The sequence below is a fragment of the Podarcis bocagei genome (genome assembly GCF_964188305.1).
Source record: "Podarcis bocagei genome assembly, chromosome: 3".
NCBI classification, from domain to species: domain Eukaryota; kingdom Metazoa; phylum Chordata; class Lepidosauria; order Squamata; family Lacertidae; genus Podarcis; species Podarcis bocagei.
Genome location: NC_138127.1, coordinates 46895511 through 46923186, shown reverse-complemented (window position 1 = coordinate 46923186; position 27676 = coordinate 46895511). Strand labels below are relative to the sequence as shown.

Here is a 27676-nt window from a genome sequence, read left to right as displayed (position 1 = left end):
GTTTCTTTTTAATTTTAACTTTCTTTTTGTAGGTGATCAGGTAGCCATGTACTCTGATCTTTCCTTCACATCTCCAGTTCGTGATGTTGCCTTCCATCCACATGAGCATATGGTGTCATTTTGTGCCTTTGGTCAAAACCAGCCTATCCTCGTGTACATTTATGATTACAAAGGTAATTTGTGTGTGACTGTATAAGTCTATCTAGCATTTCCTAATCTGCAGTGACTGTGACAGGCCATTCTCCCAACTTTGAAGCCAAAGTGGTGGGCAGCTATCATTCCAGCAGCCTTGCAGGGATCTCTGCTTCCCTCCCCAGTTCCAAAGTGGGGATATTTCTTTCTGTAATATCGGGGTGTGGGGAAAGAGATTGTGATCAGGACTGCAATGCATATGGAAATTCCCTCTTGCCAAGCTTCTTAGCTGCATGTGAGAGGGAGATTTTTCACCCAGAGAGCAGCTGTGTTAGAGCTAGACGTTCTCTGCTGCACCCCTGAGTCCTCATAATCCTCCATAATCCCCATTCCTGTGCTTCTAATTAAATAAAAAACATGGGCATAGGTGCACACTACACATTTAGCATAATGTATAGCTTGGACAGAGTTAAAGCCTAATATACTGGCACAAAGCTCTTGCCAAAGAAATTTACTCTTGTGCTTAAATGTTATTTGCCAAGACTATGGCTGCATCTATGCTTTTGGAGTGCATTGCCTTGCCAGTTGTTCCAGAAACAGGTTTTCAAACTTCTTGAGGATAGCCCAAATAAATGTAATGCCAGTAAAATATCAAAGCTAGCTTTTAGCGATGGTGAAAGCCATAGAAAGGATAAAGGAGGTTATTGTTAGACCTGCGCCAGCATCCCCTAGTGATAAAGAAAGATTATTGCAATGAAAACGCCAAAAAATGTATTTTGAGGACAGGAGTTTACCAGCCCAGATTGCCAGGCAAGGACTTCCGGGTTGACGCGATCTGGAAATGGCGGATTCCCTCCGAGCTCCGGAGGGAATCGGCTCCACTGAGGACGGGTCTTTGCCGCGCCGGCGACGCGGGGACCCTTAAAAGCCGCAGGCGCGGAAGCCTGCGGACTGAAGACTCGGCGGGTGCCTTAAGCGCCCCCCCTGATTCGCGAAGAGCCTTTTTAAAGGCTGCGGAGGGGATACGGGGGTGGCGTGGCACTGAGAGTCGATCGCTACCTCGGTGGGGCGAAGCCGCGAGCCATGACCAGTGAGCGCTGACTTTCTTCCTTGAAAATTTGGACTGAAAGAACTACCCGTGAGTAAGACGGATTCGGACTTTAAAAATTTTACCTTGAATTGGAGACGACCGGGGGGTGTGCTAAAAGGAAGTCCGCACCCCCCCTCTTGCAGACGATCTAAGCAACGACATAAGAGCTAAGCTGGAGAGCCTACCCTTGGCGGGGTGAGTTAAAAAGGACATTAACTTTCAAGATTTAGTTAAAGCAAATCTTGTGCTGGAGAGTGGAGTTTTGGAGACCCTTTTTATGTTTTGAACAACCCCCCCCTCCCGGGCTCAGGAACGTCCTGCCTTTGTGCCTGTGTAAGAGCTGCGGAGTTTGACAGCTGTCAAAGCTGCCAAACGGGCAGTTTAAAGCGGAAAAATCAATACCTAAGATCCCTCTGGGTTAAAACGAGTTATAATTGAGACAAAATTGTTGGAAACAAAGTAATAACAACAAGTTAAAGGACTCTTGGAGAAAAGACTAATAAGTAACCAGATTCCCCCTAGGGGGAATTCTGTGAAACTACAATGGATACAATGGCTGTGGATGGAAAGTTACTAGTGGAAATCGAAAGGATGTTTCAATTGGTGGGAATCTTACAAGAGCAGAGCTTAGCCATGAATAAACAACTTATCACTATGACCTTGGGAACAGGCAACTCTGCTGTTTGTATTGAGGATCTGAATGAGAAAGAATCCACAGCTGAATGGGAAACAATGTCTACAGAGGTGGAAGAGATTAAACAAGAAAAAGAGAAAGTAACCTTGGGAAGTAACAACCAAAAGCTGACATCTGTGCAACATAAGCAAGGAGACTTTGGGAACATATCTACCACAAGTCTGCGAAAGACGCAGAGGAAGAAGGAGGAGGCCCTGGGACAATATGGAATACAGGAACTTAGAATAAAGAAATATGTTTGGGGCCTCTGTTTGGACTTTGAGTTTGAAGATACAGGCTTTGTGGAAATTCTTCAGCAGTTGCTTTCAAATCTCCTTGTGGGAAGAGAATATGCTTTGATGGTGAAAGACCTTTTTCCAGATTCGACGACTGACATAAAGGACTACCAACAAGACCGGCGAAGAGGGACTGAAAGGGATTTGAAAGCCTCGGACGTGAGGAACCCAGGCTGAGAATCTTGACTTTGGACTTTTATTGGGAAGGGACAAAAACCGGGGATGGGAGGGAGGGAAGAAGAGATTCTTAAAAACTCTCAAGACTTTTAGGTTTGGTTAATATGACTTTTAATTAGGATAAAATCAAAAATCGATGGAAGAGAACCTGGGTCCAACTTAGGAAAATCAATTTTTTTTTATTAGAGAAAAGGTAATAAAATGAACAGGATGGTTAAGAGGAGAAATACCAACTTGCTGATATAATCTTGGGAATTGGGATGCACGAGGGGGGGGTGGGGGGAAGTCAGGGAACAAGGTTATGAAACCAGGATCTGCTGAATCTGTACATGTTTGTGTTATTTTTGTGTTTGTATTGTCTTTATAAAAGTGGAAAACCCAATAAAAATTTTACAAAAAAAAAAAAAACAGATTGCCAGGCAAGGGCATGTCTGCATCGCCAAGAATGCCGAGCTTCTCTACTGAAACCTGTGCTACAAGATAATATTACAGACATAGGCATTTCAGGGTGCCAGGATGGGGTAGCAGTCTCAGTGTCCCCTGAGCAACATCCCTGCATGAAGAGAAAAGCTTTTTCGTTTGTGTTTTTTATGCTCCTGCTACAGCTCAATTGTTTGCAATGGAAGGGGGAGGAATTTCTGATGTGGACATGCTCTTATGGAGCATCTTTTGCAATGCAGGAAAGAAGCCCTCTACCTCAGCTATTTTATAAGACCTTTTTCACAATGATTTTCATTTTTTAAAAAGATTGTAAAGGCAGTGAACAAGAGAACAAATGGCTTTGGGCGTTTCATTATTCAGAGAGAAATGATTTTCTCTGTAGTGCTTCTAAACTCTTTACTCTTTACAGGCAAGATTTTCCGTTGTCTCCCCCTCTCAAATCGCATATAGCAGAGCAAGTTTCTTTCAAGTATTTATATGCTGTCTTTCTGCTTTCAGCCTTGAGGCAGTTCAGTGAAGTCATATAAAGTATCCAGTCTATGTTGGCCTTCCCAGCTTGCTGACGTCCAAGTGTTCTGGACAGAGGTGCCAAGTTGTGCCCAACATTGGGGGGGGGGCACGTTGAGTGTGTGTGACCCCACAGCCCAGCCAGGCCAACTCAGCCTGCCATCCTCTGCCTGCCTGCCACCTTACCTTTATTTGCCGCCACTGCTGTGAGGCTGAGGTCAACTCTTTCCCCTCCATGAGGCCCGCTTTGGTGTGTTTCTTTGGATTGCCAGGGTGCCTTCCCAAAAGATAAAAAGCTTCTAGCGACCAGCCAGTTGGTATCCTCTCAAACCTGATGGTATCTTTCTTGATCTGTGGTATACATACTATCCACGCATAGGGAATTAATTATGACTACAGTGGTACCTCGGGTTAAGAACTTAATTCGTTCTGGAGGTCTGTTCTTAACCTGAAACTGTTCTTAACCTGAGGTACCACATTACCTAATGGGGCCTCCCGCTGCTGTGCCACCACCACACGATTTCTGTTCTCATCCTGAAGCAAAGTTCTTAACCCGAGGTACTATTTCTGGGTTAGCGGAGTTTGTAACCTGAAGCGTCTGTAACCTGAAGCATCTGCAACCCGAGGTACCACTGTACAGATTTTTAGACTAGTCAGTTTTTTGTGGCTTCTCTGATCCAATAGTATACAGTGGTACTTCAGGTTACAGATGCTTCAGGTTACAGACTCCGCTAACCCAGAAATAGTACCTTGGGTTAGGAACTTTGCTTCAGGATGAGAACAGAAATCGTGCAGTGGCGGCACAGCAGCAGCGCAGTGGCAGCAGGAGGCCCCATTAGCTAAAGTGGCGCTTCAGGTTAAAAACAGTTTCAGGTTAAGAATGGACCTCCAGAACGGAGCATGTCTGTTTCCAATCTGCTTGTGAAAATTATCAGAGATCGCAAAGAAAGGAATATATGATAACAACAAGAAGATGAAGAAAGTAATAAAGGACTATCTGGATTGAGCTGGATAGAACTGTTTAATTAATGCAGCAATATAAGTGATGTTTGGACTCGTCCGGAGCTTGATGTATGGGTACCCCCAACAAAATTTAAAATTCGGCTGTATAATTTGGAACTAATGTGATTTGAATAATATGATGTGATTGGCCTGTTAATAAAAATTATTTTAGAAAGGACCTCCAGAACGAATTAAGTTCTTAACCCAAAGTACCACTGTATGAAGTTTAACAATCTTTTATGAAAAGATGAACTTAGTGCCGTTCCAATGTTTTTCATCTGCAGTTGCCCAGCAAGAAGCTGAATTAGTAAAAGATTTTAGAGGATTGAATCTATCCACATCATCTAGAGGTCCACAGATTTTTAGCAATTCTGCTGATATTTCTGGACAAAAAGACTCAATGTCTCCTGCTGACCAGTTTGCCAGTGCTGCAAGAATGTCTCTGAGGATGCAGAAAGTGAAACAAAAACTGGATTCTGTTATGGTATGGTTACACTAACTGTTCATCTGTAGTGGGTAAGGTGGGAGGGGAGGGATTTAGGTTGGCTGCTTCAGTACCTCAATCTCTTTGCACCTTGGAGAGGCTTCTCCTTGCAAGGAATCTTTCTGCTATTTGAGTATGTCCTACTTCATGTGCTCTGCTGTATTAGATCCATCAGAGCTTGAGTGTATCCGACAAAAATAATGTCTCCTCTCTCTTCATTTCTGTTGTGCTTATCCAAAATATACATACAAATATCTGCTAGGCTCAGCTATACTGGTCCACTAGTGCTGGTCCACTAGTTTGCATATGCCAAAGAAGCACGGCCATTCTAATGATGCAGGCCCTAGCATCTTGAGTCACTGTCTTCTTATCTCTCTACAGGTACCTTTAAAAATGGAAAGAGTAACCTCAGATATACCCCCAGCACCATGCTCTTCTGCTTTAATGTGACTTTTAAATGGACCGAATTAAGCACTATCCAATACTGTTAGAACATTAAGTATTGGGAAATGAAGCTTAACTAAGGTTTGCTGCTTTTCAGCACACCTCTCATCATACTATTTATTATTCATTTTATCATATTTAAGATATTTATAGGCTGCCTTTCTGAGTAGAATTCTCTGCAGGCAACTTTGCCAGAAGGAACTACCGCCATATCCATAGCCTGGCCACTTGAAGCAGAAACTAGGGGGAAGACAACTGGGCCCGATGCTGTTATATGACAGCAGCGAGATTGGTCAGGATCCAGCAAACTTTGCCCCTCCTACCCCGTGAAATGCCTCATTTCATGGCTTTCTGCTGGCCCTTGCTAGCAGGGATAACACCAGTGGGCCACAGCTGACAGAAGGCCAGCTTAGCTGGGGGAGCTGAGTGGATCAGCACTTCCATTTGGTGCAAAACACTCACCTCACTGTGGAAGAGCGAGTTTGGATTCTTCTACCCCACAATAGAAAATCAAAAATATAACAGCCAAAATATGCTCTCCTCACTTAATGAACCAGCAATAATAAAACACCCACCCAGTCAAAAAGAAAGATGGTTTCCCCAGATTAAAATTATTGTTGTTGTTTTAAAAAGCACAATATTTTATAATAATAAAAACAAGAGCCTACAAATAGTCTTGAAAGCATGTTGTTACAAGGTGCACCAGCCAGGGTTCAGTAACACTATCTCTTCTCTAGCTGCATTTCAGACAGGTTTGCAGCAATAACCTTGCTCTGTAGGGATAGGTGTGGTATTTCTTAGGTAGCATGCACTTTGCTGTCTCTCAGTATTTTACCTCCAGCACTTCCTATTTCTGTCCCATTTCCAAGTGGTGGGTGACAATACCCTTATGCATCCCAGTAGGTGCAAGAAAAGTTGCTACAAGGTGGTAAAAAGATTTACATGCATGACACAACAATTCAGGGATTTATCATCTGAGATCAATATAATTAAGTATGAAAAAGCTGTAAATATATTGTTATTACTTAAGGCAAAATAGGCACACACACATTTTACACTTTTATAGCTGCCAGAAGCAAATGCCGTAAATGCTTCAGAACTAAATGAAAGACCTCTCTGAATCTTGATTGAAGCAAACATAATTACAATTTTTGGCATGTCTTATAAGTGACAAATGTTTATATTGTACCTCCCAAAAGTATGTATAATTATGTGTTATCTTTTGAGACTGAGAAAGGGTGTGGCTTATTCAAATGTAGATGTATCCTTGTATTTATAAAATAGTCATAGTATTTTACATTTGCCTTCATTTGACACAGTTGCAGGTTTTTTTATATTCATCTCAATAAGTTTAATAAATGTCCTCCACTTTTGCTTTCCCTCCTCTCTTCCATTTGTACCCATTCTTTTTTGGCAATAATAATTTTTACTAATTTCAATATACAAACTACCTTTTAAGAATTTCTCTCTCTCTTTGTCTTTCCCTTAGCAGTGATAAAATTCAGTTTAAAGGTTTCAGTCAATTTATTTGATTCTTCTTAATCTTTTCCAGGTTTTCTAGTATGGATTCCATTATTGAAATTCAAGAAAAAGCAAAGCCAGGGCTTTGATGTATAGGCTTTATGTAGTTACTCACTGACAAGGATGAGGCAAGCACTTGCACATCAGGGAGGCTTGGAAATGTGACACACACACACACACACACACACACACTGTTCAAATACTAGCAGCCCATACTTGCTAGTTTGATTCCCCAGCATCTCTGCTCCACTGCTACCTAGCTCACTTAATATTGCAGGCGCATGCTGGACCCCCTCAATCTTGGGGGCAACCTAGAGCCTCTGGTTGGAGGTATCAATATTTGGGGGAGGGCACGTTTTGCCAAAATACAACACTTTCAGTGGTGGCGAGGAGCCTAAGTTCAGGCTGGGATACCCCATCCATCTGGCTGGGTTTCCCCGGCCACTCTAGGCAGCTTACAGAATATATAAAACATAATAAAGCTCAGCGTCCACAGAATGCTGACCAAGTAATGGGGGTGGACAGAAAGGAAACCAGAATGGAGAGGAAGGGAGAGGAATGGAATGAACCAGGCCCATTGAATGTCTCATTTGCGACTAGTTTGGGGTTGGATCCAGAGTTCATTTAAGTGCTACTAAGTTTATGGTAGTTGAGGGACCCTTCTGAACAGCATGGGAGGTGGTGCCTCCAGAGGGAAGGGGAATCAGTGAAAAGACCTTCCCCTCAATCCAGAAGGAACATCTATGAGATCACAGCCTCATCTATTAATAGGAGGAACCCTTCTGTTTGCTGAGGGCAAATTTGGCTCCAACTCTGATGTATGGTGCTGCAGTGTAGTTGATTCTTTTCTACAGCTTTTGAGAAGTTTGCTCAAAGCCAGTTGTGCAGGATGTTTCAGAGTGCAAGCAACTTGCATTGTGCACAGAAGTAAGACTAGATAGGGGTGTGGGAGGTGCCGTCTGCCTGCAAACTGCACAGAGAAATGAGACTCTAATTTTAGAGTCCAGTGGGTATCTTCCACATGCAAGTAAATCCTCACTTGCTTTGGCAATAGCTAGACAGCAGCTTTTTCTATGATGGCTTACTTTTCTAGAAATGATGTATGATTTGCCCACAGGAGAACTGCAAAAACTCAAAATGCATTAGGAAAATTTCAATATAGGAAAATATATTTTCTAGTAAATTCTTTTCTAATACTAATTGGCTTTGCCTTTCTTGTCGTTATTCTGCGGGCAATAAGTGACATATAAATAGCAGCGAGTAATATATTTATATGTAGGATCAAAGTTCAGGTTTGCATAGATTATATTGCAAAACTATATTTTTTGTATTAGAGTGGTTTTGCATGTGGGGTTGCTCAGTATTGAACAAAAGAGTGCAGTTTTTCTAATAGCTGACTATTGTCAGCTTCCTAGTCTGAGGAAATCATGATTTAATAACTACTGTTTGTTCAAGAACAGCATGTCCCAAAGGCACAAAACTTCAAAAAGGAATCTTAAAAACAAAAAGACAAGGCATAGTGCTGACTTTGCCAGCCTAATTTGACTTGCAAGCATATATGAAAATTTTGATTCTATTAGTTGAAAAGGTCACAGCACTGAATTATCAAAGAAATGCCAGAGAAATAGTTATTCACTTGTCTGGTCTTGAACTTGCTTCAATTCTCTTTATTTCTGTGTACAATTCACTTTTTTACATGAAAATTAGGCCCATGGAAAATGAATATTTGCATAATTTACATAGAACTGCCATAATACAAAGAGAGAATGCAAAGCAGCTTTGTTTAAACTTGGCAGAAAGTATGTGGCCTTCTCTTTAAAAGCACACACACACAAACCCATCCCTGACATTTTTGTACTTGCAGTTTTACTCAACTCAGACTTTGTAGTAAACTGTCTGTGATAAAACTGTGGTTTATAGGTGAAGCAAGCCCAGTGCATTGTGAAAAAATGAGTTGATTGGTGTTAACTATCTTAGCCAACCTTTTCTTGTTGTTGAAAAGGTGTTTAGCAATCCCTTCCCACAGCCTGCATTTCAGAAATGTGGATTGCTTCACTGTGATTGTCCCATAGATGTTTTTACATGCTGGCCGATTAAAAGGAAGGAGAGGGGAAAAGTAAAAGCCAGGCAGCATCAAGAAGCATGTGTCTACTTAACCTGTTTACCGTAAAATATACTGTAAAACATTTCCATTTGTCTCATGTGCCTCACAAATTGATAATAGCTCAATAACAGCTCTAATAAGTGCTTGGCTCCACAGGTTGTACTGGGTAAGTGTCAGGTACTTATGCTGTTCACTTTGGGGAGAGGGGTGTTGTGAGCAGATGTATCTCCGCCTCCTTTTTCTGCAACCTGCTTGTTCCCATAGAAAAGTAGTTTGAGTGCATTTTCAGGAGAGAAGAGCCTGAGCATTGACTCAGGAGCAGAGAGAACCAGGAACATGCATACCCCATTCATGAGAACAGAAGATTCTTCCCTTTAGGCAGTGGAATGTTTGGCTAAGTCAATGTTTAGAATTTATGTTGGGAGTATGATTGGCTCTAAAGAATTCTCATGGAACTAATTCATTTCACGTGGGCGTGCACAAGGGAGCTTTCTATTTAATTTTATCTGTAGTCCTCTGTTCTTTATGGAGTCCAAATTGCACCACTGTTATGGCATATTTTACATTACTGCTGCTGCTGCTGCTGCTACCAGATAATCATAGGCAGAGACATATAAGAGGATAAGGAATTACTGGTATATTTGTTTCTTGCAAACATTAGTTTTCTGAATAATAATTAATCATCATTAATCATGTTAATTTATTACCTGTCCTTCACCCCAAGGTGGGTTACAGCCTTAAAACACATTATTAAAAACAATTCAGAACAGCTTACAACTATAAAAAATAAGGTGGGCCCTAAAAGCATAGGGGACACGGGTGGCGCTGTGGGTTAAACCACAGAGCCTTGGGCTTGCCGATCAGAAGGTCGGCAGTTTGAATCCCCGTGACGGGGTGAGCTGCCGTTGCTCGGCCCCAGCTCCTGCCCACCTAGCAGTTCGAAAGCACGTCAGAGTGCAAGTAGATAAATAGGTACCGCTCTGGCGGGAAGGTAAACGGCGTTTCCGTGCGCTGCTCTGGTTCACCAGAAGCAGCTTAGTCATGCTGGCCACATGACCCGGAAGCTGTACACCGGCTGCCTCAGCCAATAAAGCGAGATGAGTGCCGCAACCCCAGAGTCGGCCACAACTGGACCTAATGGTCAGGGGTCCCTTTACCTTTAAAAAGCATACACAGCAAGATTCAAAAGCCAAGGTAAGAATGTGCATAATGAAGGTGCCAGACCCACCTCTGTGGGTAGGGAATTCCACAGTTTAGAGGCTGCCACAGAGAATGCCCTCTCCCAGGCCGCCACCCCCTCTGAGGTCGGTGGAATTATTAATAGGGCCATATGCCAATCTCAGCAGCTGAGAGGTTCTGTAGCGAAGGAGGCAGTCTTTTGGATACCTGGGACCTGAGTCATTTGGGGTTTTAAATTCTAACCTTGAACTTGGCCCAGAAACCAACTGGCAACAAGTGCAGCTTTTAAAAAACGGGTTATTTGAGATCTAAATGGAACCCCAGCCAGAATCTGGCTGCTGCATTTTGGAGCAACAAGTTTCTGAGTCGTCTTTAAGGTCAGCCACACGTAGAGTGTGTTGCAATAATCCAGTCTGGAAGTTATCAGAACACAGAGTACAGTGGCCAAGTCATCTCCATCCAAAATGATTTGTAGCTGGCAAACCATCTGGAACTGAAAAAAAGACACTCCTAGCCACCGAGGCCACCTGAGCCTCCAACAACAGTGTTGAATCCAGGAGCACCTGCAAACTGTGAACTTGCTCCTTGCAGTGAGTGTTGATAGAGCCCTTTTGAAGTCATCACCATGATGACTTTCCAGAAGTATTGTTCACAGTGGTAATTTCCCACATGCACAGCCAGGATCATGGTACACTGTGCTATAGTATACCTCTGTATACTATTATGTGAAGGCATTTGGCATCATGAACTGGCCCTAAATCTAATCTGAGCTTTGGCAGACAAAGGACTCAGTTGAACCGCACCTTAGTTTTTGAAAAGATTGTTCTAATATGCATAGCTTAGAAAATCAACAAATTTCCATTGCTGCATTACATTTCTATCTCACCTTTTTTTTGCTGTGGACCCCAAGGCAGTGCAATGTGTTTCGCAGGTGATCAAGTCATTGACCAGAGCTAGGCCTGCTAATCTTTAGCAAGGTGTTAAATGCATATGTCTTCTGACTGACTGCGGAACCAATTAATCTAGCCACAATAAGTAAATAATCTAGTAGAGGTGAAATTATAAGACAAGGTGACTGCAGAACCTTCTCCCTTCTAGGCAAACTTTTGCTGGCCACATGCCAGTGTTGGTTGGGGCCAGAGGCAAAAAAGGGCAGAGTAATGGGTGCAAATATTACCTTGGTAAAGTTGGCTAATCATCCCTTTCTAGACTCCATCTAGGCAAGAGTCATTATAAGAGTTTGCGTATTAAATGAGAGGTTAAGCAAAGATCTCAAGAGCTTGAACAATTTTGAAATCTTGAACTTTTCAGTAACCCCATATTTCAATGTCAAAGGTTTTGAGTGTTTATAAAGTGAAAAGAACTAGATTAGCCGTGTTTTCTCTGAAAAAGTGGAGTTCAATTTGCTATTGGGGAAGTAAACAAATATTTAAGTTAGGTCCATTTTTCCCCCTGAGTCAGTTATCCAGCCATTCAATCCCACTTGTGTGGTTTATGAATGAAAACCTAAGCCTTTACTAGAAAACTAATAACTCTGAGAGGAATGTTAACTAAACTCTTGTAGGTATATCTTAAATCTAATTGAGAATATGTCAGCAGAATTATATTACAAGCATAATATAGGACTATCGGTCCACAATAGGTGGACATATTTATTGCTTTGCAGCATGGAGGCAACAGTGTTGATACAGTGGTGCCTCGCAAGATGAAATTAATCCGTTCCGCGAGTCTCTTCGTCTTGCGGTTTTTTTCGTCTTGCGAAGCACGGCTATTAGCGGCTTAGCGGCTATTAACGGCTTAGCGGCTTAGCAGCTTTAAGAAAAAGGAAACAAACTCGCAAGCAAGCCCATAGGGAAATTTGTCTTGCGGAACGACTCAAAAAACGGAAAACTCTTTCATCTTGCGCGTTTTTCGTCTTGCGAGGCATTCGTCTTGCGAGGTACCACTGTATAACAATTAAAACAAAACGGGGTGCCCAAAGGAAATATTGGTGTGTGTTTTCTAGAAGACAGGATGAAATCAATAATCTTTTATAATTGCCTTTGCAAATGTTTATTTTAAAATCTACTGTATCATCTTTTTGAAAAGCAAGCCATTGAAATTTTCTGTTCTTGCACTGATCTAACAATAATTTTGCTGTAAATTTTGTGTCCCAATGAGGAAATTACAACTTTCCTTTCCTTTTGTAGACCAGCTCCAGTCCGTTGCTTCCTAGTCCATCTCTCCTTTCACCACACTCCAAATTAAGTTTGGCAAGTACACTGGGCAAACCACCAATTCCTCTGTATCCTCTTCCTACTCAAAGCGGTAAGGTGATTTATTCTGTTTTCGTAGCATATTCTTATTTTGGTTTCTGTGATTATATTCAATGAGCATACTCAATTATTGCTTTTGTGTACATTTTTAACATGTTTAACATGCACACTTTGAACTAATCCCCAAGTGCTTTTAAGAATGCCACATTTTTATCTACTTTCAAAAAAATGTGTATTGAACTGGTTTTATTGTTGTGGTTTTTGTTTGTTTGTTTGATTGATTATACTGTATACTGCACTATATCTTTAAAGCAGAATCACACCACTTTGAACAGTCATGGCTTCTCCCAAAGAATCCTGGGAGCTGAAGTTTGTTAAGGGTACTGAGGATTGCTAGGAGATCCCTACTCCCCTCACAGAGCTACAATTCTCAGATTGGTTTAATAATTGAGCCATCTTCCTGGGAATTATAGGAGTGGTAGTTATGAGAGGAGAAAGATCTAACAATATTCAACACGCTTAACAAACTACAGTTCCCATAATTCTTTGGGAGAAGCTCTGGCTGTTTAAAGCGGCATAATACTGCTTTAAATATATAATGCTGCTGGAGCCTAAATAAAAAATAATATATGTAATGCAGACTCAACAGAAATGAATTAGAAGATCTGGAGTGTTTAGCAGCAATTGCTCAAAGCAGTCAGAAAAATAAAATACAGGAAAAGCTGCTGGTTTCAAACTGCTATACAGATCCTTAACATCCACATACATAAAGTGAATGGAGACCCACTCCAATCACTGACAGGGGAAAAACTGTTGAAGGCTGGGAGCACTCATAATCACCACTGCCTCTGCCTGCTCTGGAATAATCTTCTTTGTCTTAGAACGGGAAGAGAGAGGTGGATGTGGTGGCAGTTCATAGACTCAGGGCAGTAGTAGCAGGATGCAAGCAAGTGTATATTTGCCCACTGCTCCTACTCATGAACATTTGAAGAGAAATGTTTGCCTGTCCTTGAATTTCTAATCACCACTGCTTTCTGATCATTACATTTAAGTTCCCTTAAGATATGCACTTATGTCCTATAAACCTCATAGAATTGTAGTGGTGGGTGGGACACCAAGGGTCATCTAGTCCAACTTCCAGAAATTCAGGAATCACAGCTAAAGAATCCTTGACAGATGGCTATCCAACCTGTTTAAAACTCCAATGAAACAGTCTACCTTTCAAGATATTTCATTCCACTGTCACAGAGCTCTTGCCATCAGAAAGTTATTCCTCATGTCTAATCATAATCTCATTTATCATTTGAATTCATTGGTTCGAGTCCTACCCTGTGGAACAGCAGAAAACAAGCTTGCTCCATCTTTCATGTGACAGCCCTTCTCCTCTTGATCTCCTGTTTACCAGGCTAAATATACCCAGCTTCCTCATAAGGCTTGGTTTCCAGACCCTTGATCATCTTCATCTTCCTCCTCTGCACACATTCCAACCTGTCCATAGTCTTCTTAAACTGTGGTGCCCAGAGTGCAGTATGTTAATAATGTATAGCTTCCCCTGCTAGGACGAGATATTGCTCTACACCCTTAAGATGCGGCCAAAGATAGCAATCTCGACAGCAGCTCAATTTCAAGCCATAACCCCTTGGCGTGTCACAGCTGTGCATTCATGTGTCTATAATCCATTATTGGCAAGACTATCTAACAGCACTTTTAAAAAGCAAAATACTTTCTTTAAGTCAGAGGAATGACACTCCAGAAATATAAACAATATCTCAAACTTATTTTAATGGATCTTTTCAAATACATGACCTGAAAATCAGGATTCCAGGAAAATCTACTATAAAAAATAATGCATATGTTCTTAGATTTTCCCATGAGAAAATCTCTTCAGTTTTGGAGACATTGTAACACCAGGCTGCATTGTTACAATGCATTATTTTTATAGAGATGGGTGGGGGGGAATTAGTCATTTTTCATACCTTTCACCATCAACTATATACTGTGAAGAAGGGAATCTGTGTTAAGCAGACTTGGCTCTGAGACTTTTTATTATTATTGCCTGATTATTTGATTATTTCACCATAGGAATAAGCACAGCCTCCTCCACTTCTCAAGATTGGGGGGGGGGGACTCAGCCCCATCCCTATAGGGCTCTATAGACAGCCCTATAGAGTTGGTGCCTTTGTATCTATGTAGTTTTAGATTTTTCTCCTCCTTTCCCACTGACTGACTTTGAAAGAGGGAGATGCGGCAGTCTGTGGCTGCAATGAAGAGCATTGCTCGGCTGCATTCATTTTTTGTCTGCTCATTATTGTTGGATTGCTCTGTGCTTTCATCATAGCTCAAACATAAGGGAAGGGCCATAGCTCAGTGGGAGAGCATCTGGCTTTGAATGCAAATGGGCCAAACTTCATTCCCCAGCATCTCCAGGTTGGTCTGCCACTGCCAGTCAGTGTACACAGTACTGAGCTAGATGGACCAATGATCTTGCTTCACTATAAGGCAGTTTCCAGTGGAAATGAAGCCCTGCATAAGGACTTCTGCTTCCACAGCGGGGCTTCCACCCAGCATGCTGTTGCTGATGGTATGATCAGATGAGTGCAACATTGAATTTCTCACTGTGCTTCCCAATCTACCCTGGGATTGTACAAATAAGGGTGGGATAAAAGTATACTTAACCAAGCTCATATTTTTCATAGCGGTCACATGCCAGGTTAACATCTTCATCAAACTTTCCACTTTGATATTATGAAAGGAAGATAAGGGAAAGGAATGGAGAGATAGGAAAGATAATTCCTGAAATAAATTGCATTTAAAATACTTGGATTCTATGGTAGCATTATTGCCTACTAGGTTTGAATACAGTTAGAGAATCCCCATTTGAAGTTCTAAAGCTATTTATTCTAGCGTAGTGCTGTTGATCAATGGAACTGGTCTAATAAGTACATTGAAACCTTAGTAAGTTTATTACTTTTGGACAGGTCCTATGCTATATCTGGACACGCTTCAGGAGTTAACCACATGGCATCATTTCCTCAGTCAGAACAACTAACTTCTAGAAATGTTTCCTCTTTCTTAGGACTGGGGATACTCAGTTCAGCTAAGCATAATTTAGAGCTGCCTAAAGGCAATTCAGCTAATGCCCAGGAAAACTACTGAATCTTGCTTTCCAGAAAAGAAGTGCAGCAAAAAGTGAGATCTGAAACAACCGGAAAGTTATAAAAGGGCATGTTTGTCCTTATGAAAAGATTAACAAAACTGATTGGGTTTTTAAACACAAAATTCTAAATGGGATCTTCTAATCACAAAGATGCTTTAGCATGTGCTAAAGATAATGTTTATTTGACATTATATGGCTCTTTCTGTAATGACAGCAATTTGGTTATCCCCCCCCAAAAAAAAAAATTGGTTGGGTTTTTTTTTGTTTGTTTTTTAAAAATATGACTTTCCAGATTCCTCTAGTTGACTGATAATTTTCTAAAAGTAATAGTGCAAATGTCAAATAACATGCCTTTTAAATTTTTGGCTTACTTAATCTGTTTACGTTGAAATCAAGACCGCACAGATTCCTCTATTATGTGTTCTTTTTTCATGTTTTTTCATGTTTTTTTCTAGGCATGTTAATTAAAATATTTAACTGGGGAAATGTAGAATACTGAGCACAATAGCTGCAAAACTTTGAAGATTCCAAAGCTTTATCAAGTGAACATAACTCATATTTATGTGAAATTGGTATATGTTAGGATAATTACTGCTGCGCCTTTGGGATAAAGGAAGTATTGTCAGCCAAATTATACAAGGGTGTGGATTAAATCAACCATTACTCTCTACTTGGCATTGATCATTGTGGGTTGCAAAATCAAGATATGACGTAGTATTGTGCAAATTACTTGCCAAAATGTGTTCCTGCCATTTCTTTAATTATATGGTAAAGTGGTTGCGCGGGGGGGGGGGGGGGGCAGCCAGCTATAAGCAAAGGATTGAGTAGAATTCAGCTTAGCTTTATTATGATGAGTTACCCTAAGCAAATAGAAATAAGAAAAATAGAACTACAACTGGGGTGGGTTTAAACCATGAATTAAGAAAAGGGATCTATTTTGAATTACTGATTTTAAATCACGTTCTCTATTTCAAATTCATATTAAAACTGATTGCTATATTAAAACATACAGGTTTGTAACTAACTACATACAGGCTTTGAACTTTATTTTTTTTAAAAAAAGCAAATCTCTAGCCCTCTTAGGAAAATGAAGCACAATGTACAGGTACCCTCTAGGAGGCCTCATATTGCTTTGCTATGGCAGTAAGCAGCACTATCACATTCTAAGGACATGCTTAGGACAGGCAAAGGCATTTGAGAAGGGTGTGGAGAGTTCTGAGGGCTGGTTATAAAGGTCTGGATTTCTCTATTTAGCTTGCTTTTATGCATCTTCATGTTAGGATTCATTCCTCGTGTTGCAGTCATGGGATTGTTTTTATCACATGATGGTGTATGTTTTCATTCCACATTGTGGGAAGTGGAGGGAGACAGGATGTTTCTGTTACTGTGTTTCCGTTATGTGGGATTTTTGTCCTTTGTTCTCTCTCTTTGCTGTCTGATGCTGAAGAGCAAGGAGCTGAGTCAAGATGCTCCGAGTGTGTATATGTAAATAAACATAGTATAGCCAAAAGCTTCACTACTGAGTCTGCACGCTGACTGCCTATACTCTGCTGATCCTGAAGTGTGCTGATGCCTCTTGGTATCAGTTGCTGTGATGTTCAGGTTGGAGAAAGCTTTTGAACCTCCCGAATGAACGACCAGGAGGGAGAGAACATGGCAGTCGGGCATGAGTCTCTGTCGGACCCCTACCTGTGTGTAGGACCTCCTGACACTTCATAGCTGTTCTTTTTTGTGTGTGATATTTTATTGCTTTCATTTTCTTTTCTTTTTTAAATATGATTTTTATTAACAGTAAGAACAACAAACATCACAGTTCCAAAATAGGAGCTGTAAAATACAGTGGTGCCCCGCAAGACGAATGCCTCGCAAGACGGAAAACTCGCTAGACGAAAGAGTTTTCCGTTTTGGAGGTGCTTCGTAAAACGAATTTCCTATGGGCTTGCTTCGCAAGACGACAAAGTCTTGCGAGTTCCTGCTGGTTTTTTTCTCTCCCCCCCCTTTTTCTAAGCCGCTAAGCCGCTTATCAGCTGATCCAATCAGCAGATAAGCCGCTAATAGCGCTAATCCGCTAATCCTTCAATGGGCTTGCTTCGCAAGACGAAAAAACCGCTAGACGAAGAGAATCACAGAACGGATTCTTTTCGTCTTGCGAGGCACCACTGTACCAAAAGTGGAATACCCATAGTAGTAACATACACAATAACTAATTTGGTGTTAAGCCAATATAACCTACAAAATCATTTTAAAAATCTGACAAACTAATCAAACTACAAATAAGATATATTAAATCATGATATACATGGATTTTCTCATGTCAGAATATTTTTCTGAATATTTTATATCCATAAAATAAAATGTTACAAGTGTGAAGGGGAAACATATGTTGGAAATAAACTGGGAAACCACAATGAACTATAGCTTCATGGAATGTGCCACTGAAAATATCACACCAGTGTACTTACTGTGTTGCATGAAGCATGAGTTGGCTCTAACTAGAGCACATTATCCCATTCCAGTGCTCCATGAATGCTCCAATGTACACATTTAGCCCTTGCAATAACGGAATGCACCATTAAGCTGCACACGGTAGGCAGGACCCCCATGAGTTACTTACAGAAAGTTCTTGGTTTAATCCTTAGCATATCCAGCTAAACATATGTTGAGTAGCCATGCTGTACAGATCTCTACATTAATCCCTTAGAGAGAGGCGTGCTGGGTTCCGCTCAATATTGTGGGGGCGCGTTGTGCGTGTGTGATGTTACATGGTGGTAGGAGGTCCGACGGGGCCCGTCATGCCCCCCCCAAAAGGCCTGATGAGCCCCGCTGCAGCAACAGGCTTGCCCCATGGAGCCTGCCACAGCCGTGGAAGGACCCAACAGGGCCCGCCCAGCTGTGTAATATTGAGGGGGCCTCGCCCTCAAGTGAGAATTGGGGGGGGGGGTCAGCCCAAACAGCCCCACATAAATGGTGCGCCTGCTTAGAGAGCCATTACTAATTAGGCAGGCCCTCTTGGTCTTGGTGAACCTATGACCTGACTCAGGAAGTTAGCTTCCTAGATTAATACATCTGCATACACATGGGGGAGAGTGCCCTTTGCATGTTTGAATCACATATCAGAGAACTAGGTGCACCATTCCGTTCAGCTTTATGATAGTTAGGTTATGAAGTTGATTGCATGCCTGTACTCCACACACGATTTGTAACTGTATGAAAATGAAATCATTTAAAAAATCTGCTCACGCTGGCCTTGTTTGCTAAAAATATATAATTAAGTGGAATAAATTGCGGCCTAAATATTTAGGCAATCTGGGTTTTCAGAATGCTTGTCTGGAAATGAATATCATTTTCTTTCTGAAAGTGCTACATCAGGAGGGAAATGGGGTTAATATGCAAGTGTTGACTGTTGTGGTCAGAGTAATTACCTCAGAAGCAAAGCTGATTTACGTTTTCCAGAATGTTGCCCAAGTAGTTGCTTGGAAGTCTTTTTCTCTGAATAATGTAATATGAACACTTAGACTATTTCTCTTGGTTGCACCTGCTTTTTAGTCAACTTGTAATTTACAGAGCAAAGTGAGTAATGCAGAAATGGGTAATTTTTTGCTTTCTATATTGGCTGGCCCTTGTATCTGTGTGGATAGTGTCATTAGATTGTTTCGTCACAATATTGCTCTTGACATAGGTACTGTATATCTGGGTGGAGTCAGGAGTTTCTTATATACATGCTTGAGAAAGAGAGAAGATAAAGTTCTCATTTATCTTCCTAACTTGTGTGTCCTCTAAGCCTTCCATGACAGTATCAGAGAATATTTTGTATTACAAATTTTTCATGAAGGGCTTTGATTTTTATCATGAAGTTCAGCCAAGGTGCCAAAATTTAGGTGTAACTTATATCCCCTTTAGTAAAATTATAGGGTGGGAAAGGAACAAAGGATAATTTAGGTAGTTTTACTCAAATTGCAGGGAAGATGAGGTATACCCTCTGGGCTGTCTACCCGGCCTCAAATTCTGTGTTGTACCTCCTAGCCCCTGTTGCCATCAGCATCCCAGCCTTATCATCTTGTTTTCAATTGATACTGAGTATGTTAATTGTCATTCCACAAAATGGGAATAGCATCAGTAGCTAACAAGGGCAGTAGAGAGATTTGTGGAGACCAGGCATGCCAGCTCAATGTTGAGGGGGCCAAGGAGGCTGAGTGTGGAGCCAAGCATGGCTTGGGCTCCTCTTGAGCGTGAGAGAGAAGCCACCAGCCATTGAAACCACATTGTACTGGGCCCCATGTTTGGTTTCCTCCTGATGATGCGACATTATGTGTGTGTGTGATGTCACACATGTGTTCCGGGCACATGATGTCACACACATGCCACACACACTGGACCCCCTCAGTCTTGGGTGCAAGACAGTGCCTCTAGTGTGGAAAAAGACAGTTTTGATAGGTGGATAAGAAAATCTTGGCTGTCCTCATGTGAACCATAGATTGAGCAACAGAGATCAGATCCAATCACTGCCCTGAGGCAGGATCCTTCTTACAGCAGCCGCCAATTTTTGCATCATATATTCATCCTTACGTCCAGATTAGTGTTGGTAAATATGGTGACTGTTAACAGCCTGAATTCCCTCCACCATTATGCGTAGTAAATTGTCTAGCTTAAATGTGAGGCTGCTAGACCCAAAATTAGAGTATTACCCTCTTTGTTGTTATTTAATAAAACATAAAATAATTGCTATGTTCCTTAGCTCAATTTCATTATCTCATATCCTTTCCTAATGCAAGGCCTGCTCTAAGACAGCATTTCATCATATGCTTCCAATAAATTTACTTGGAGATTCTTCTGTGGGAATGCATGGAGAATTCTACTGGACTCTGTAGCAGTCCAACTTATGGGACAGTGCGACCTGCCTGACATTATGGGGAAAGGACTGAAAAGTCATTCCCTGGTCTTCTCTGCACCTACAATTCTACAGAGATCTTCATATCTGTAAGGGGAAAATACAAGGACCTTTCCATGAGTTTACTAAGGAATCATTTAATGGGTGTGTCAGATGCTAAATATATTTGATTCTAATCTCTAATTAAAATGTTGGCTTTTATTGCTCTTAGATTTTGATGTAACAGGTCTTTCTTCATTATAGCTGGGAGCTCTGTATTCTGTTTTTTTAAACACCTCTGAATTCAGCAACCAAAAGATCCAGCCTCTGTTACTGAAATCATAAATGTGTGTATTTTATATTATATGTGTGATGCTGGAAAATTGGGGTAGCGAGGGGTTTAAGAAGTATTTGTTCCAGTATTCCTTCCAGGGGCTTCAGAACCGAGGCCAGATCTCTTATGATACTAGAGGCAAAGGGTTCTTTGGGCTAAGGAAACAGTGTGCTTCAGTTTTTCCTTGACCAGTTGCTCCTTGCATTGCAGATCAGGGTTGACAAATCCAGTGGTGGCCGCTGGCGGAGGAAGGGGGGTACAGTAGGTGCGGCCCACCCCGGGTGTCATCCCTGAGGAGGGGTGACATCTCCGCCCTGCCCACCTGGGACGCTCGATGCGGGTGGCGCCCCGCACTGCCTCATTTACTCTAAATATACTAGCCTCCCAGGCCTCTCTATCTGGCCCTTGGAATTCTCCCCAGGCCACACACCCTCCTCAGAAAAAGGTCTGAGTGGGTTTAGAAACAAGCCTACTGTACAAGGCAAAATTTACTTGCATTTTTCTATTCACTTCTGCCTCTGGCCCTGCCCACCACTGACACATGGCCCTCAAAAGGCTGCCCAGATGGGGAGGTGGCCTATGGGCTGAAAAAGGCTGCCCACCGCAGGTGAATTTTCACAGGCTTGATTCAGAACAGTCTCAGTTAAATTTCTGCTAAGCATGTTCTTGAATGCCAGGATTTCTGGCGATAGTAGCTTTCTTAGGTCCTTGCTATTTTTCACAGGACTCTACTACACAATCTAATGGCGCCAAACTAATTATGAGTGGGCGAGTGTTCATACTCCACTCTTGGGAACTTCTGGTGCCTAAAATCTGAAATTCACTATTTTCACCTGGCCTCATCCCTGTGCGGGTAGTGACACCTCCAGATCAGCAACCCCAACCCTCAAGCCAATTTTTCCACCTTCTACAAGACCCCACCAAATAAACAAAACAGCAGCAAATAACTAAATAAAATAGACACAGTTCTGAGTTGTATGGAGCCCAGCAGCCTGATGGGAATGCAATTTGTCCCCTACCCCAGTCATCAAGTTAATCAATTGATTAGCAGAGATGGTGCACTAAGCCCCTTACTTAGCTGATCTGCACAGATCAACTGAGGAAGGGTAAGTACCTCTGTATATTTGAGGGTTTGGGGTTTCTTTTACAACCAAGAGGTATATAACTTTTATGAAATAAGTGTGTGTGTGTGTGTGTGTGTGTGTGTGTGTGTGTGTGTGTGTGTGTGTAAAGATTCTGCCCTGTGCCTCCAGCTTTTATTATAGAACTCCAGTGGCAAAGTTAAGAGTCAAAGCAAGACTTTTGCAAATACACCACCTGCAATATTTTGAAAACAGTGACTGCATAACTATTTTGTTGTCACTGTAACCATCACACTGTGCTTCCTTACACAGATGCCTCTTGCTCTGGGGGTAAGCATTATAAGCAGGGTCAGTCAGGGTGAGTCAGAAAGGTTACAGCTTTTTAGTTTAGAAAAAAGGCTAGTAAGGGGGCTTGATGGAGGCATATACAATTATGCATGGTATGGAGAAAATGAAATGGGGAAGTTTTCTGTTCTCATGATAATAGGACTTGAGACCATCCAAAGCTGAATGGTGGAAGACTGAGGACAGACAAAAGGGAGCACTTCTTTGCATGATGCATAGTTAATCTAATTCATTCCCACAAGATGTAGTGATGGCCACGAGACTGGATGGCTTTAAAAGAAGTTGACCATTTTTTAAAGGATGGAACAAACAGGAGGAGGTTATTAATGACTACTAGCCACAATGTAGCCACTACTACCCCCAGTATCAGAGCAGTATGTCTCTGGATACCAGTTCCTGTGTATCACAAAGCAGGAGAGAATTGTTGCATTGCTTGCAGGATTCCTATAGCCACTGTGAGATTAGGATGCTGGACTAAATGGGTCTCTTCTAAATAGGCCTCATAAGAAGAGCAGGCCAATTCTTACGTTCCTATATTCTTATGTAGTTTACCTCTTTGACACAAATAATATGAGTATTCAGCAGTAGTCTTTAAAATAGAATTGTGCCCTTTCTGCATCATTTATGTTTATTATTTAGGCTTATACAGGACAAAGATGTGACAGGGGAGAAAACTGGGTAACTGGAGCACACATAAACTTGTTAAGAATGAAGTTTTTTTCTCTCTCACAGGAGAAGTGTTTGCAAGATTGTGGGCAAGCGAGCTCTTTGAGGTGGTGCCATCTAATTACATATATAAATATCTTCCAGTGTTCAAATATTTGTGAGGAAATTTATTATGAGTGTGACTAATACCACTGGCTTAAGGGCTGGCAAAGTGCAGGTGGAGGTTGTGCAAGCTTTCCCATGGATATGTGCCAGTGCACCTGAATAATTTCAACCATTAGTTGAGAATCCAGGGAACTGATGAGCAGGTATCACCCAGAGCACTTAACTGAATGGTGTGTGTGTGTACAAGTTGACAGTTACTGAATTTCTGGTTATAACCATAACACACATTTGGGTGAATGAGGAGCAGCATGTCATTCTGGCGTGTGTTGCTAACAGAAGAGTTAGTTTTGGTCACCTCTTCTTGGATCCAATCTGATTTTTTTTTCCTGTAATGACAACTTAATGTAAGCCCTACATGTGATAACAGTTCAACCATATGCAAACTTTCCTCCTGCTGAAGTTGGTAATCTTTTCTGATTAAATGACCATCATGAAAAAAGCCATAACATGATGAAAGAAGGGTATGAAGTGATAGGTGCCAACATCTTTGAGTAGTCCTTGAATAAGTTAAAGAGCAGATTTGCCTCATGTGCCAGTTTGTGGACACAGGGACGAGACTGCGGGAAATCCCTTAAATACTTTGGGCTGTAGATATCTGAAGGGCTACATACTCCCATCTCACTGCAAGTCCTGAAACACCTGTTTCTGCTTATCAGAAGACTGATGCCACTATGATCCAAATCTCTGGATGACACTTCCCAGTGGTTTCACATAGAATTAGTCCAAATGCTTCCCCCAAGCCATGCCCACCTTGTATCAGATGTGGGGCAGGGCTCATTGGTACCTACAAACCCTAAAGCCTTTGCCCACACAGTTTTATTTCAAACCACATGGAAAAAGGAAAGCACTTTACCTGATCTCAAATGATTGACAGGTGGGTCTCAGATGACTGACAGGGAAGTTGGGGACGTCAGGATCCAACCCACCAGCTGGATCCCATTTCCCATCCCTGTTCTAGGCCAGCATTCTTATCTTCTTCACCAAACTGCACTAGAATTTGCAGAAGGGAGGCAGTATAGGGATTATCTTCCTTTAAAAAAAAAAAAAGTTTTTTTAAAGATGTTTCCTTCCTTAGAGCTATGCACATAGCATCTACAAAAAGAAAAGAAAAAAGATGAAGCCATACATATTGAAAAGATTAGTGTGAGCTTGGTAGTCAGTCTAATAATACATGCAAAAAGACCCAAAATGACAAATAAACCTTTTAAAAAATATACTGTAGTGAGCTGGAATAAAATAAACAGCAAGATGTGTGTTGCCAGGAAGTCATATGATCAAAGAGAATACACTGAATAGCTTATATCTATTCTTTCAGATAAAATGAGTAGTTCAATGCAGAGGTGTTGTGATCACTTCTGGTGGGGGGAAAACTTTGTATGCATGACTCAAAGATTCAATGGCTGGGAAAGACAGTGCTGGTTTTAAATAATAGTGTCAGTTCTGCGTGCGAGGTGGTATGTGGTCATTGCTTGCAGTATCTTTCCAAATCATTTGAATGGAAATATTGGATTAGCTAACCTTGTGTCAGGTCTGTTAGTTAGATAAACTCTCCAACTGTTCCTGACTGAAAGATGCATAGCTGGGACTGAAAGCAGCTGCTGCTTTTTTATTCAAGTTTTTGTGAACTGTCTTACCATCATCATGTTTTTTAAAAAATATAAAATAAAATGATTTATTAGACTGAAAGGGGATAACAAGCAAAAATTTCACAGCTTTGTCTTTTCACAGGGAGCTTCATCCCAGTAGGAAATCCTTTTTGCCGAAGCCCGTCAGCTGGACTACACACGGTAAGCAGCTCAGTATTCCTTTTTCTTTTTGCATATAACATTTTTTTAAAAAAACTTTTAAAAATCCTTCTTCAAAAGTTATCATTGTACAGGAGCTTTCTTATCCTTCCGTTCAGTCATAAAAGACCTGCCTTCCACAGAATCATTGTCCATGTAGGCTTTCTGGCTCCCGCAGTTGCTCTCTGAACAAAAGATCCACAATCAGCTTTGTGTACTATGCTTGTAAAACTCATTGCAATTAGGTATGCCTAGATCGCAACTTTCTGTCCTTAGGATGTCTTTAGATACATAGTTGTGGAGAATAAGGAAAAGTGGACACAACAGGACCTGAACTTGTATGCTAATTCTTTGTACTTTCAATTGAGACAGAGAGAGATTGACTCTAATTGAACTTTTGCTCATTGATTGTCTTATATTAAGCAGCATGGTTGCCACTTCTGTAATGTGTAGACTGAAATCTTAGTTGTACTTTGGGTTTTATTTACTTTAAAATAATAAAGAACCAGAGTTGTGAGCAGGGAGCTTATTGTTAAACAAGATCACCTCATTTTAACCAATTGGTCTCCCAAAGGTTTCCCATACTTATCTCTTTATACACACACACATTATTATTATTATTATTATTATTATTATTATTATTATTATTATTATTATTATTATTATACACACACACTATGACCATTTTTTTTGTATGGGATATGAGTTAAATTGTGTTGGGTTATTAACTCCTTTGTTACCCGTATCCAATGATCATGACTAAGATTAAGGCGCTTCCTTTCCAGCTGTGAGTCTTTCAAAATAGCTATCATACTTTGTCCCTCACCTTCTTCTGTTCCTTCCTTCACAAAATGCAGTGGCATAAATAATTCAGCACTTAATTACAGCAATCACATAACTGGAGTGCCCTCCCCACCAATTCATTTCAGACCCGGGGAACAGCTTTGCTCATTCCCATCTTAAAGCACATATTTTCCTCTAATGTGGGCAAACATCTCAACCAGAGTGCACTAGGGACCTCTCATCATGCTCAAGAGAGGCTCTGGATTGGAGATGTTGATTTATTTATTTTTAAGCTTTTGTTTACTGGTTTTCCAAGCTTCTTGTGCCCCTGGATAAAGGCATGATTTATATCTATAAGCTGTTTTTTTCCTCAATTAGTGCAGAAACTAATTTTCTGGCTACATTGGCTCACAAATTCCTGAGTGAGAATTACTTTCAGATATACCAGCCCAGAATAGCTGAAACCAAAGAGGGAAACGTAAAGATGGGAAATTCATTATGGTATTCGTTAACTTTTTTATGGTGCTGGTAGAAAACTTCTAACAGTATGTAAATTGACATCCTTTAAAGTTGAAAGTGAAGTATTTCTGATTAAAGAGAAATGGATCAAAATAGTTTTGGAGTGTGTTTGAATAATCTTAGCAGTTGAATTATGTCACCTACTTTACAATTCATCCCTTTTTTAAAATCCCTGTAGGCTTTGTCGAAGCAGCTGTGTTTGCGTTTCTTTTTTGTGTTTGTACATTGCAGGACTCAGTAAAGTGCATCCTGGCACAGCTTTTCCTCTAGGCAGATTATAGATTCCCATGCTCATTAAATACTTAAAGGGCTATAATCAAATCAGGATCATAGTCTTCTGAAAACCCAGGAAAGCAACAGTAGTAGCACCAGCAGTAATTTAATGATCTATGCCGTAGAAAGACCAACACATGACAGTAGTTTAGTTACTTTTTACAGGAGTTACTTATTCTGTTGCTCCTTTTTCTTATCAGTTGTTTATAATCTGAATTTTTCTTCCCAACTTAAAACCTGACATTACATGCAAGTTCTGTCACTGTGAGCTTAGTTGCTTTAGACATCTCAGAACTCTATCTCTGTAATTTATCTGGACAATAGGAATAATACTGTTTGGTTTCACAGAGCTGTTGTGAGGGTAATTGAATAAAATATTGTAAAAAGCACTTTCTATTTCTATATAAATTCTATTTGTTTTTTGTTATTGTTGTTTTTACTGGTCATATCGTAGGTTTTATAATTATGTCAAGCTACCAGTTTCCAGTTTGAGTATCTTAAGCAGGATATTTGTTAATAGTGAAAGTAGGTGTCCAGTTGTGCCACAGACCTCTGCTTCCTCAAACAGGGCTTATCCTTCCTCCCCATTCCTTCCAGGCCCTATGCATCCCTAATACCTTCCACTGAGAATTAGGAGACCGCCCTGGAGTGGATTGGTAGGGTGATGACATGATGACATGACACTGTATCTCACCCAATAATTGCCTCCTAAGGCTGCAGCCTTCTTTTCCTTGAAGGGTGTTTTAGGGGCCATTGGGTTTTTCAGATCTCCTTCTCAAAGCATAGACAGAGAGGTTGGCCCTTGGAGAGGGAGATCTGACCTTGTAAGTTTCCTTAGTGAGGCTGTGAAAAGGACCACAGCAGCCGTTCCTCTGATATTTCAGGGGGCTAAAGGGAGGTAGGTTGGGTTAGGCTATGGATCCAAATCCCTCCTGTTCCCCAAAAAGCTACCAGAGCAGAGTTTGGGCTTCTATAGTTTATTTACCTACCATTGGAATCAAAGGGAGGAAAACTTTTCTGACCCCATTTTGGGAACTTTCCCCCCATGGAAAGAGGGAACAAGAAAAGCTGGAGTTTATATATTATGGTTTGTCAACTGCTTTTGGTTCTCCATCCTTCAGCCGCTTTGAATTGCTTGTGCTCCTTTTACTTATCTGTTTAATAAAGTAAGGAATACTCTTTGGACTGCTGTTATAGGGCGTCGTCCTCACAAAGTGACTTGCATTAAATGCACTTAAAAATCACATTTTTAAAAAATAAACAAACCTTTTAAAACCAATTCCAAGAGAGTATGAAACAATGTAAAGGAATCACTTGCAACAAATGAGTAGCTATGGCTCATTTGAAAGTCTGCACTGTAGGGGCAATACGTGATTCAGTATATTCATTCCATCCC

General features: G+C 41.0%; 1 protein-coding gene and 1 long non-coding RNA gene across 9 annotated transcripts in view; one reads left to right on the top strand and one right to left on the bottom strand.

Moving 5' to 3' along the window:
* LOC308583698 overlaps window positions 1-27676 on the bottom strand; it is a 78624-nt gene that overhangs the window by 8756 nt on the left and 42192 nt on the right. The window contains exon 3 of one of the 2 annotated variants that reach the window (XR_014006357.1): window positions 13088-13813. The exons of the other annotated variant lie outside the window; for it this stretch is intronic. This is a non-coding gene — a long non-coding RNA (uncharacterized lncRNA). Of the gene's footprint in view, window positions 1-13087; window positions 13814-27676 lie in introns of those variants that run through there. 2 annotated transcript variants of the gene reach the window in all.
* AHI1 (Abelson helper integration site 1) overlaps window positions 1-27676 on the top strand; it is a 66151-nt gene that overhangs the window by 26646 nt on the left and 11829 nt on the right. For all 7 annotated transcript variants that reach the window (XR_014006336.1, XM_081187862.1, XM_081187857.1 and 4 more), the window contains exons 17-20: window positions 33-173; window positions 4603-4802; window positions 12240-12357; window positions 24650-24708. Coding sequence is in view for 6 of the 7 variants with exons in the window: in XM_081187862.1 (XP_081043988.1) it covers window positions 33-173; window positions 4603-4802; window positions 12240-12357; window positions 24650-24708 (518 nt within the window). In the remaining variant the exon portion in view is untranslated. The remainder of the gene's footprint in view (window positions 1-32; window positions 174-4602; window positions 4803-12239; window positions 12358-24649; window positions 24709-27676) is intronic.